The 12886-nt window shown below is 40.7% G+C and overlaps 1 protein-coding gene across 4 annotated transcripts in view; it reads right to left on the bottom strand.

The window, feature by feature from the left end:
* Window positions 1-12886, bottom strand: part of ICE1 (interactor of little elongation complex ELL subunit 1) — a 365848-nt gene that overhangs the window by 48113 nt on the left and 304849 nt on the right. For all 4 annotated transcript variants that reach the window (XM_083188304.1, XM_083188305.1, XM_083188306.1 and 1 more), the window contains one exon: window positions 4478-4638. In XM_083188304.1, the coding sequence (XP_083044430.1) occupies window positions 4478-4638 (161 nt within the window). The remainder of the gene's footprint in view (window positions 1-4477; window positions 4639-12886) is intronic.

Below are 12886 nucleotides of genomic sequence, written 5' to 3'. Positions count from 1 at the left end.
TTCAACCGATATGTACCGCAAAAAGACAGCGACCAATTCACTATTGCACCACAGCAGCTCACATTATCCACCAGTGATTAGGGGACTCGCAAAAGGAGAATTCCTCCGGACTAAACGTAATTGCTCTAATAATGACACCTATTAAATAAGGGCAGGTAAATTGAGCGATCGATTGAGAGACAGAGGACATAGTAACAGAACTATAAAAAAAAGCCTACAAAGAGACCCATGCATATGGAAGAGATCATTACTGGTGTCCTCAATAAAGAAACAGGATAAGGAGGAAGATAATCGGTTCATTGGTACCTTCTGCCAGGAGTGGCGAAGTATACAAAATATCCTCAATCAACACATGGCAGTTCTGAAAACAGATAATGACCTGGCTGATGTTCTAGGTCAGGGGTGGCCAAACCGGTCCTCGAGATCTACCAACAGTCCATGTTTTCCAGATCACCTAGCTGGTGCACAGCTGTAGTCAATACTAACGGTCACATTTTCAAACCTGCTGCATTCATTCCTATTATAGATCCACAGGTTGCCTGGAAAACATGCACCGTTGGTAGATCTTGAGGACAGGTTTGGCCACCCCTGTTCTAGGTGATCAAGTTCAAATAAGCTGGTGGAGAAGTAATAACCTCCGAGATATACTAGTACACAGTCACCTGGATAAGATTAAAAAACCTGTGACACGACGAACAGGTTCTTCAAAGTGTGGGACATATAAAGCATGTACAATCATGGTCCCCCAGCAAGAATATACTGATAAATTCGGTAAAATATGGAAGAGCAGAGATCACATCAATTGTGATACAAGTTGGGGTAATCTACAATCTACAGTGCCCATGTAAGAAAGACTACATCTGCAAAACCAAGAGACCTTTTAAGAAGAGACTACTTGAACACCTATCAAGCATCAGAAACGCTGATAAGGATAGGAAGGCTATGAAAACTCTCACCCCTGTTGCCCAACATTTTCACAGATATCAGGGCAAATCCCTTGGTCTTCAAGCTTATGGGATGATGAAAATTGACATTGGCATAAGGAGAGGTGACTTGGCCAATGAACTGCTAAAACAGGAAACAAGGCTTATATATTCCTGATGGCAACTATGTCCCCAAGAGGCCTAAATGAAGAGAATAGTTATGCAACATTCCTCTAATTTACAAATACTGAGTACATACTATGGTGGATTATTCTTCACTATGGACCACTAGTCTTGAGAAATCTCATTCTTCTGGGTACACGTGAATATATGTGTCAACACAAACTCACAATGTCAGAATGAAGATTAGTGATAATAATATCACGGAAGTTACAATTTATCTTTTTAAAAACGTACTCAGATATTGATTTGCTTCACTATATCGGTACTCATTATGTCACATTATTAAAGATATATTAATAATTATACTTTGAACTGCTCTACCTGTATAGAAGATATATACACTAATCTTTTTTTCTCTTCCTTGTTTTCATTAATATCACACGAATACCTACACAACTGTGAGGTAAAAAAAAAATATACAGCCATTAATATCTCTAACAATAAACACTTAATCACGTAGTCACTTGCAGTTTGTTTTATCACTTGGTTTTCAGTGTTTAGTTCATCATTTATTTATTCACATTCAACACATCTTGATTAGCAATTCCATTTGGATATAACTGAACACCTTAGTTCCTTTCTTTTCACAATTATCTATTTATTTATCTATCATACTGACACACAATATTTACTTTATTATTCATTTTTATTATTATTACTATAATAATTTCACTTGCACGCTTCACAACTAAGACACCACTTAATTAATTTTTGTTATTTATGACAATATAGATCTAACGTCACTTACAGGTGTATTGCTCTATTGACCAGTCTATGTAACACTTATGCCTCAATATTAAAAAAAAGTTAACACATTCTGAGACTGTCAGATGCAAAGTCCGCAAATGTAACTTCTTGGTGAAGATAAGACACTGAATATATCACTGGCAACATCTACTCTAATTGAACATTATAACATATAATCATGAAATTGCCATCTTGGTAGATATAATCCATATGTTGTACAGAGGACATGAGCAATTATCAGACTGTAACAATGTAGTGAATATTCTTACAGCAAATGTCTCCTTCCAGTTGATACATCATTGATACGGGATATATATATTTACAGGATCTTGTTCAAGCACAATTATGCTGACATCTAATACAGTTATGCTAATGTCCAATATAATCTGTATCACCTATCAGGTCCACACTCTAAAAGAAAAGGTATACCGAGGATGAAAAGGTATACCGATTTTAACATTAAACCGACATTAAAATATACCCTTTCTGATTTTGCAACTTTCGGCGGCACAGTTATTAAAGATCAATTAATTAATTCAGATTTGGATAATGACTTCTTCTGACCAATATATTTTTTTGTAACGGATGACTTATTCAAGGGAATACCTGCATGACGCACATGTTCCTCCCCCAGTATACATACTGATTGGATGCTCTACATTGATCAGGGTATAAATACTTAAGATCATGGGTCGGGTTGGCCCTGAGGAAGCTGATTTGTGAAGCGCAAGCCGGCTAGCGGTGCGCAGGCAGGCGTTCGCATAGACTCAATTGTTATTTTTCATATTGTATTTTGTATATGTACACACTGTTCAAGTGACCCCGTGGCCTTTGTCAGGGCAGTAGGTGTCATCTAGTGCAGCGTACTATCTCGCCGCAGCACTCAGGACGGTGCTCACGGCCGCGGCACCAATTACTGATTGACAGCTGCAGGCATTCATACTAGCCGCCACGTTCCAGTACTACGATTGCCCAGCACAGTGCACTGGCACTAGTGTCTGATCAGCAGCCGTAGATACTACTGGACTGTAGGGCAGCAGATATCACTTAGTCCAATACACTATCTTGCCGCAGCACTCAGTACGGTACACGCAGCTGCGGCACCAATAATATCAGCCCGTTTGGGCCAGGATTACAAAACCACAAAAGAGAGCTAAGTATCCTTTCCAGCATTCTGATATTTGAAAGGACTCTCAGTGGGCCAGTATTTGTCTAGATTGCACTTTATATACATAATTGTTTATTGTATCCCATGTCATTCCTTTCCATCTTATATCCCCCATCCTAAAAAAAAAAAAAATTATACAGTGTATTTTATTATTTTTTATCATTGATTGAACTCTACGTTTGTCTTCATTTACATAAATAAATTCTGTTTTTTTGATACTGAATATATGGTTATTGTATGGTATATACCTTGCGACAGCACATTGTAGTGGTGTCTCGCTAATATTGTCAGGCGCCTGTTATCTCTCCCCCCTTCCTGCCATATCTGGTGACCAGAATTTCCTCCCTGGCAACCACATCCTGTTAGGAGAATGGCCTGCCTGCAGCCGAGGAGATAGGACGCGTAAGGCCATATATAGCGATCTTTCTGAGCGGCGTTCCGCTCTCTGAGGCTGGGGCCTGCCACATACGTTAAAGCCACGGCCCCAGTATTGGGAAGCCGTGGATGTATCAGCGCAGCTCTTCTCTGCCGAATCTCCAGCCACCCGCCTGCAGTGCTGTAGTCCTCCTGCCCCTGTCGACCCCTCAGTGTGGCAGTTGCTGCTACAGAACTTGGCACCTCCTCATTGCCTTTGGCAGAGCATGTAACTCCTGGCAGAGCATGTTAACCCCGTGGCAACAAGCATGTTAAACCCTGGCAGAGCATGTAACTCCTGGCAGAGCATGTAACTCCATGGCAACGAACATGCTAACCCCATGGCAACAAGCATGTTAACCCCTGGCAGACCATGTTAACCCCTGGCATCAAGCATGAAACCCATAGCAATGACCATGTATTTACAGAACTTACTGTATGTGGCATAATATGTAATTATGGTGTGTGATATAATATGTAATAGGCATTACAGTGTGTGTCATTGTGAGTAATGAGCATTACGGTGTGTGGAATAACATGTAATGGGAATTACAGCGTGTGGTAAAATATGTAATAGGTGTTACGGTGTGTGGCATAATGTGTACTGGGCATTACAGCCATTATACCATGTGGTATAATATGTAATGAGTGAACTAGAATAAGGGCCTCAGTTCCTGCTGGAGCCTGCTGAAAAATAGCCCTGGCCATACTGTATGTTATTGTAAAATTGGGACAATCATATTAGTGCATATTTGTCACAAATTTAGCTGTAACTATTAGATACACAGCTTATATTACAGAGGCAAATTATGTTCTCAAATGTAGCAGCAAGAACTATATTCGAGCAACCATACTGCAAATGACGGCAGAATAGATAGAATCACAAATCCTAACTAAAAGTGTAAGTATATGGGAAATAGTCCCTAAGTACACTATAAATGACCAATTAAAGGAGTGGAGACAACAAGCACACCCTGTAACCCGCATCTGTAATGCATAGTAATCAAGGAAAATTATATAATACACATCAGATTGAACTTACCTTTTCCCAGTTTAAATAAGCACTAAGACAGGCGACAACCTCTTCTTTTGCCAGGTTTTTAAGAACTGCTTGCAATGCCTTACTGATCACTCCATGCAGGGAAATTAGATCATTCCATGAACTGATTATAAACAGGAGTAATTTGTCAGGCTCTGGGAAATCTAAAAACAGCAAGCATTAGATAAAAAAGCTATACACAATGAATTCTACTCATGCGACCTATGGTGTTCTAATGTTATTACCTACAAAAGGTCACATATCTTTCTTTCCATATATCCACCTCTACATGTCTCTCAGGCCTATTAAATGTTTTGCACCCATCACCTTGGAAAGCAGACGTTGTTCGTGTGCCCTCTATATTGTAGGTCAGGGGTGGCCAACCGGTCAGAGGTAAAGAGCCGAAAAATATCGGTAGTCAAGCTAAAGAGCCGACATCATGCACGCACCGAAGGCGCATGCGCCAAAAAAAGGGGCGTAGTCTATTTTGACCCCTTGGGTGGGTGTGATACAAATATGCCTCCAATAGTGCAGTGCCATATATACATATGCCCCCAATAGTGCCAGATACGCATATACCCCCCACGGTGCCAGGTATGCACCACACGGTGCCGGTTATGCCCCCACAGTGCCAAAAAGCTGGTATGCCCCCACAGTGCCACAAACTGCTATGCCCCCACAGTGCCAAAAAGCTGGTATGCCCCCACAGTTACAAAAACTGCTATGCCCCCACAGTGCCAAAAACTGCTATGCCCCCACAGTGCCACAAACTGCTATGCCCCCACAGTGCAAATTTCCCAGCAGCAGCACTCACCGTTGTTGCTGCTGCTGCCAGGCGGGGAGAGGACAGTCTGGTGTCCCCCTGCAGTCCTCCTGTCATGTCACCGATGGGAGGAGAGCACAGCACACCACGCGTCTCCTTCCCCCTCACTTCCCTGTGACTGGGCCGCCCACCAATCAAAGCTCGCTGGCCGGCTCCTGATTGGCTGCTGGCCCACGAGCTCTGATTGGCGGACGGCCCAGTCACAAGGATGCACAGTAAGGGGTAGGAGAGATGCACAATGCACATTCTCCTCCCCTCAGAAGGAGAAGGGATTCAGGGAACCGGCAGCAGGGGGGACTGGGACAGACGGTGGGCGGCGGGCAGCAGTGGGAGCAGGAGCCGCACTTTACAAGGGGGAGAGCCGCATGAGGCTCAAGAGCCACAGGTTGGCCACCACTGTTGTAGGTAATCAAACACAAAGGTAAGCTTGCAGTATATCACTAAACATCTCCAGAGAATCCAAACAGCAGCCACTTATAAAAAGTGTAAATTTCTAAGCGACAATTAAAATGGAATATCAACATGAAGAAAACATTTAAAATAATTAATCAAAATACATAAAGAATGACAAAAATTATCATGCAAACAGCTGCTATAATGAATAATCCAATTCTGAAAACAATGATGGCATACTACAGGCAAATTAACAGTAAATTAAAATATATATGGACATATAGAATGTGTCAATTTACGGATAGTAACAGTTTAAGAGGCTGAAAAAGAGAGAAAAGTTCAACCTATATTTGATCTCCTGCGGTGATCTGCTTATTTTGATAATTTTTTTTTAACCATAAATTTTTATTAGGTAGAATACAGGATTTACATTCAAATGCTGTTGGAAACACAGTAAGTAGGTTTACCATATTCGTATGACAATATAAGATGTAAAATGACAGATCTAAATTTTATACCGGTTAAATAACATAAGAGCGGTCCGATCTTGAGTTGTTCTTTTAGAGGAGTTTCATGTCCTTGGACTTGGTATGTTGTTTTGACCTGTGTTCCGTTATCAATTATTAACCATAATTTTTCAATTTTAACAAATAAACCCTTTTGAACAATGAACAATATTAAGCTTGACACATTAGCACTGGTTTTTATTTGTCTTAAGATTTAAATGTGTGAGTTCGCGTACTCTGTAACTATAAGTATTGCTTGTACTTTTTCGAATGTCTCACACTTAGGTGCGCTGTGTCAAGCACAATAAAACAACTATATAGACTACATTAGAGAGAAGAGGAATTGGATTTAGAAGTAGAGAGGAAAGAAAGAGGATTGAAAGGAAAGAAAGGGGAGAGAGGGGGTTGCGCCGATCTCCGGGGTTTCTGCTCGTTTTACATCTGAGCGACCATGTTGTGTTTGCTCTCTGCTTAACCAGGTTCGGGTTGAGTTTTGTATCGTCTAGATCTATGTGTCATATCTAGCTTTGGGTGTGTGGTTTTATGTCAGACATATACGCAGTTGTCTTGATATGTCTAAGGGGAGTGATTTTATGTAGTTTTCCCATATATTTAGGAGCTGTTTTTGAGGTTGTCGATTCTGTATGACATTTAAAAGAAGAAAAGTTTATCTTCAAAGAGTTGCATTGAGGGCGGGAGGTGGGATATCCATTGTTGTAAAATAGATTTTCTAGCCACGCCAGCAGCTATAGAGAGAATTTTTTTCTCTTCTAGGTTGTTCTGTGTGTAAGACTTTATTACCCCAAGGATTGCCCATTCCGGAGTGATGGTGAATTTTATTTTCATAGTCTGATTTATAAAATTTGTAACTTGTTTCCAGAAATTTTGTATTTTGGGGCATTCCCAGAAGCAGTGTAGCAGATTTGCGTGGGGTTGGGTACATTTTTGGCAGGAAGATGAGGAGGCAATGCCTATCTGAGATGCCCTTGATGGGGAGATATAGCTCCTATAGCAAATTTTATATGTCATCTCTTTGTATGGTATACTTGGCATGTTGTGTAACGATTGCTTTAGCTCTTCTAATATATCTGGGTAGGTGAGGTGTGGAAAATTTTCCATCCACTTGTGTATGCCCGTGATGAAATTACGTGAGAATACGGGTGCACGAATGGCTGAATAAAAGAGGGATATTAGCTTGGGTGTTTGAGTAGGTAGGAGGAGGCATGCGTCTAGAGGATTGGAGAGATCTTTGTTTGTTAGGTATTTGAGGACTGCATGAGTGTAGTGTTGTGCTTGGTAAATGGCTAGTGTATGTGGAGTGGTGAATGTGTATTTATTCGTAATTTGGGAGATCGTTAGTGGTTTGTGAGTTTCAGTATTCATGAGTTGTTTAATAGAAGATAAACCTAAGTCTGACCATAGTCGGAATGGAAAATTAGATTTCCCTTCATGGAATGATGGGTTACCCAGCAGTGGGAGAAAGGGAGATTTTTTTTGGTTTAGATTCCATGATTTACGAATTTTGAACCATTCCGCTCTTGTGGTTATCAGGATCGGGTTTTCTTGTATTAGAGGGGGCAAGTCTTTTTTTATCCATATGCAAGAGGGCTATGAGATGTATATTTGGAACTAGTTGTTGTTCTAGTGTGGAATTTGCGTAGCTATTGGTGGAGTTTACCCAGTCCTTGATGTATCTGCAAATTGCCGCCTGGTTATATAATGCCAGATGTGGGAAGTTTATACCTCCCTCCTTTTTGCTTTTTTGAAGTATTCTTAGGCTTAACTTGGGTTTTTTGCCTGACCATATAAACCTGCGGAAAGCACTATTAATTTGGGTTTCGTCTTTACTGGTTAATATGACCGGAAGAAGTTGGAGGGGGTAAAGCAGCTTTGGAAATGATATCATTTTTATGAGCTGTGCTCTTCCTAAAAAGGATAATTGTAGGTCTTGCCAATGGCGTAGTTCCGTGACAACTTTTTCTATAATTGCTGACACATTAAGTCTGTACAGTAATGGCAGGTTTTTGGGAAGTTGGATTCCCAGATAAGGGATGCTGGTTGATGCCCATGTTAGTTTGAGCGCTCTTGCCCAGGGAGGGCATGTTTGATTTGATAATGATAGGGCTGTTGATTTTTGCACGTTAATAGTGAATCCCTAAATAGCTCCAAATTGTTCTATTTTTGATATTACCGCCTGTAGACTGACCTCGGGGTTTCCAAAAAATAGTAAGAGGTCATCTGCAAATGCTAGAATTTTGAGTGATCTATTACCGATACATATTCCCTGGAAGGAAGCCATGTTGTCTAGCAATCGTATTAGGGGATCTAGGGACAGATTGAACAGGAGGGGGGACAGGGGGCATCCTTGACGGGTACCCCTGGATAGTTTTACTGGTTCTCCAATTAGATCATTAACTATTAGCTTTGTGGATGGGTTAGTATAAAAAAGTCGTATGATGTTGATAAACCTTGCCTATGCTCAAGTACTCCATATAGATGCTCCCAGGTTATTTTATCAAATGCCTTCTCCGCGTCAAGGCTTAAAAGTATGTTATGTTTTTGTTTGTTAGCTGTCGCGGATGCTATGGCCGTTATTGCAGATCTTACTCCCTGGACTGAGTGCCTGCCTTGAGTATATCCTAGCTGGTGGTGTGTTAGTAAAGATGGCATCAACATCTGGAGACGAGTGCCTATGATATTTGCTAAGAGTTTAAAGTCCTGGTTTAGCAGGGTTATTGGGCGGTATGAGTCTACTTTTTCAGCATCTTTATTGGGCTTTGGGAGTTGGATAGTATGTGCCTCATTAAACTCTGGATAGCTTGGGCTCTCTCTTTGAAGAAGCCGGAACAGCTCTAATAGATTTGGTAAAATGTTATGTTTAAGTATTTTATAGTATTCTCCGCTGAACCCATCAGGTCTCGGAGATTTGTTTAGTTTTGAGATATTAATTGCCGCACTTAGTTCTTCGGCTGATATGTCAGCCTCTAAGATTTTTTTCTGTTCCGTTGAGAGCTTTGGAAGTCCAGCCTCCTCATAGAGAGCATTCGCCTGTAATGTTGGGAAATTTGGAGGGGAGTATAAATTTGAAAAGAACGTATGAAACTGTTTTGCAATGTCTGTGTGGGTAGTGACGTAGTTTGTTTGGTGTTTTAAGCGTGTGACATATCTCTTTCTCTGCTGCTGGCGAACCATATATGCTAACAGTTTTCCAGATTTGCCCCCCCCCAATTAAAGTACATTTGTTTGCTGTAATCTACTTTTAATTGGGCTTCTTGATTAAGGTATGTTTCCATAAGGGCTTTGTGTCTAGAATACTCTTTTTTGTTGTTCTCTGTTGGTCTGTACACATAATTGCGGTATGCTTGGTTTAGGTTTGTGGAGAGATTTTGAATTTTATTTCTCCTTTCCTTTCTTTTGCTGGATATATATGCAATAATGTGCCCCCTCATAACCGCCTTGGAAGCAGACCAAAAGAGAATCGGGTTTGATTTGTGACTTTCATTAGTTTCCGAGTATTCCCTCCATTTTAACTCAAGGAATTTACGTAATTCCTCTTGCTTGTAGAGATATGACGGGAATTTCCAGGTATTATTGGAGTTTATAGGAGTTTGAATTTTACATTCAGGTGAATAGGGGCATGATCTGAGATCAGTATGTTTCCAATTTTTGCTTCTGTGATTCTTGGTTGGAGGGAATCTCGTATTAGAATATGTTCTATTCTCGTAAATAATTGGTGAACGTGTGAGAAATAGGTGAATTCCTTGTCATTATGGTGTATTGTTCTCCATGGATCAATTAAGTTGTGAGGACATTAGTATAGTTAGACCATCTCTTTTCCTGGATATTCGTTGTGGGAGCGGTGGAGACCTATCTAGTGATGAGTTGTATAGGAGGTTGTAGTCCCCACCTATTATAAGATTGTGGGTATCTTTTGACAGTAGTAAGTTAGATATTTTGGTATAATAAGGTGTGTTTGGGGAGTTGGGTGCATATATGTTCACGATCGTAAATAATTCTGCATGTATTTTTATGGACAGTATTATATAGTGTCCCTCTGGGTCAATGTCTGTGTGGAGTATCTCATATTGCAGACGTTTATGCAGTAAAATTGCCACTCCTCGCTTTTTGCTAGTGTATGGCGCTGCTATGCAGTCTCCTATCCACAGTCCCGCCAATTTGGCGAAGGGCCCTGCAATCCAGTGTGTTTCTTGTAATAGAATAACGTCTGCATTAGGAGATTTTAGATGTGCTACTACCTTTTTACGTTTAACAGCTGAATTTAGTCCATCTACATTCCATGACAGAATGCGGGGTACTTATGTAATATCTGGGCCGTTTTTCTTATGAGACCGCGTCCGCTTGCCACGCTTCGGGCACGGTGGCTCGCTGCGCTCGCCACACTAAATAAAATCAACTCCATGCGTAGTTGGATAGTAGGGGTATGAAAAATGGGGTGCATTTAACATGGGAGCCCAGATAATAAATAAGTACCGAATGCGGAAATCTCGTCTAGTTTGTATTGTAGTGGTGTGTGTTGGTGGATTTGGCATATTATCCGATACCTGATTTTAAGCGATGTCTTGAGAAACCTGATATGTATGATGGAGGAGACAACCGGTCCCAGCAAGCCGGGCGTCTCTGATTCTTCTTCGTGTCATTCTGCCCCGGAGGCTCAGCGCAAAGAGTGGAGAAAAAGTAAGAGTGGGAAAAAAGAGTAGGATAGGAGAAACAGATTAAACATAAGAACTATTAACCATATTGAATACATGAATTAATCAGCACATTATTCATATGTAACCGACCAAATATTCCTTGCGGAACAGTCAAACTGGGAGAGTCCGAATATAGGCCTCCATACCCTATTTGACTAAACAATTGTAATTGAAATTTTTTATGCCTGCTTCTGGCATGTCAGTCGTTGGGGGAGAGTTGAAAGTGTTCCGTCGCCTCTTTGAGTGTGTTAAAGGTCAGGGTTTTCCCATCTGACAGTACTCTCAGCCTAGCTGGGTATTGTAGGGTGAATTTATATTTGTTCTCATAGAGATATTTACATATTGGGCTAAATTCTCTCCTCTTATTAGAAACTGCTGCGGAAAAATCTTGGAATATCAATATTGGGAAATCTCTAAGCTTTAGTGAGGGGGTTTTTCTGTAGAGGCAAAGGACATTTTCCTGGTCTCTAAAATCTAAGAATTTGACAATGACTTGCCTAGGTTTTGTTGCATTTGGTGCCCTTTCTGGACCTATGCGATGTGAGCGTTCTATTTGTATAGTCCCATTGGGAGTAGGCACTTTAAGAGCATTCACTATATCAACACTTAGTAAGTCCTGTAGATCACCCCCCTTGATTGATTCGGGGATTCCTACGAATCGTAGGTTGCATCTCCTGTTTCGTTCTCCAGTTAATCAATTTTAAGCGCCATTTCTTCTAAGGCCGCAGATATGGGGTCTGTTGCGTTTTGAATGGACACTACTGAGTCTTCTAGTTCACTTGTTCTGGACTCTAAGTCGACTATTCTTTTGGTATTATTGTCGATCTTGGTGACTATTGAGTCCAGAGATGTCTGGATGGAGTCAAGTTTTGTATCCATTGATGCCTGTATGGTGTCCAGTTTTTTATCTAGTTGCTGGAAGAACGGTAGCTCAGTAGGTGGAGTGTCAGATTGTGGTGAAGGAGAATCTGATTGTGTGGAGGGAGACTGTGATTCTTCCATGGTGGCAGAGTGCTGAGCCAGCGGGTTTTTGTATTGTGGTTTAGGGCCTGGTTTGTTTTGTTTAACCATGATTGGGAATAGGTTGTGGCCAGTTTAGGCTGTGTGCATAATATTTGAAGGGCATAATTTTAAAGGGCGGCTTCATTTAAACATAACTGCAGCGTTATACCAGTGTTATAGACATATCTTCAGCTTATCCTGAATGAACTGACTTATCTCTTCTCATTCATCTCCAGGTAACCAAATCTTTACATTCCTGATCTGGACTGCAGATTACTGAAACCCCTGTCCTAGATTGATTTGATATTGCCATAGGTAACCAAATTGTTACATTCCTGATCTGGACTGCAGATTACTGAAACCCCTGTCCTAGACTGATTTGATATTGCCATAGGTAACTGATTGTTCTGCTCACTGCTTTAGATATCATAAAAGTGTTATTTACAAACTTAATTTTGCCAGTTAACTATAAAATCTCTGCTGCCTCTGTGACGGGAGGAACTTTATATAATTCTTAATGATACATGTCATCTTGGAATGCCATGGTTGTTTACGTTAGCCACTTTTATTACTTCTAATTGTAGTAGGGGGGTGAAGGCTGGGTGGTAGATTCCAATTAGAGCACATGCTGCAGTGTCTCTCACCATTTAAGAATCATTACATAGGCTGTGGCCGGTTTAGGCTGTGTGCATGGTATAGCTGTGTGCATAATATTTGAAGGGCATAATTTTAAAGGGCGGCTTCATTTAAACATAACTGCAGCATTATACCGAGGAGAAATATAAGGATAAATAGCAACCACAACTCTGAAAACCAAAGCACTACTTTGAGTGAGTTCACTTTATCCACATACCATACAACTCCTGCCTGCATAATCTGGATATTCTATCATAACATCACCTTTTTGACATCAGCAATAACATTCACTGTAACCGTTAATGCTTGTATTTGCACTGTCAGACTTGAAAATGCCCAG

Source organism: Crinia signifera, chromosome 5 (genome assembly GCF_055691185.1).
Source record: "Crinia signifera chromosome 5, ASM5569118v1, whole genome shotgun sequence".
Taxonomy (NCBI): domain Eukaryota; kingdom Metazoa; phylum Chordata; class Amphibia; order Anura; family Myobatrachidae; genus Crinia; species Crinia signifera.
This window is presented reverse-complemented; position numbering and strand designations above follow the sequence as displayed.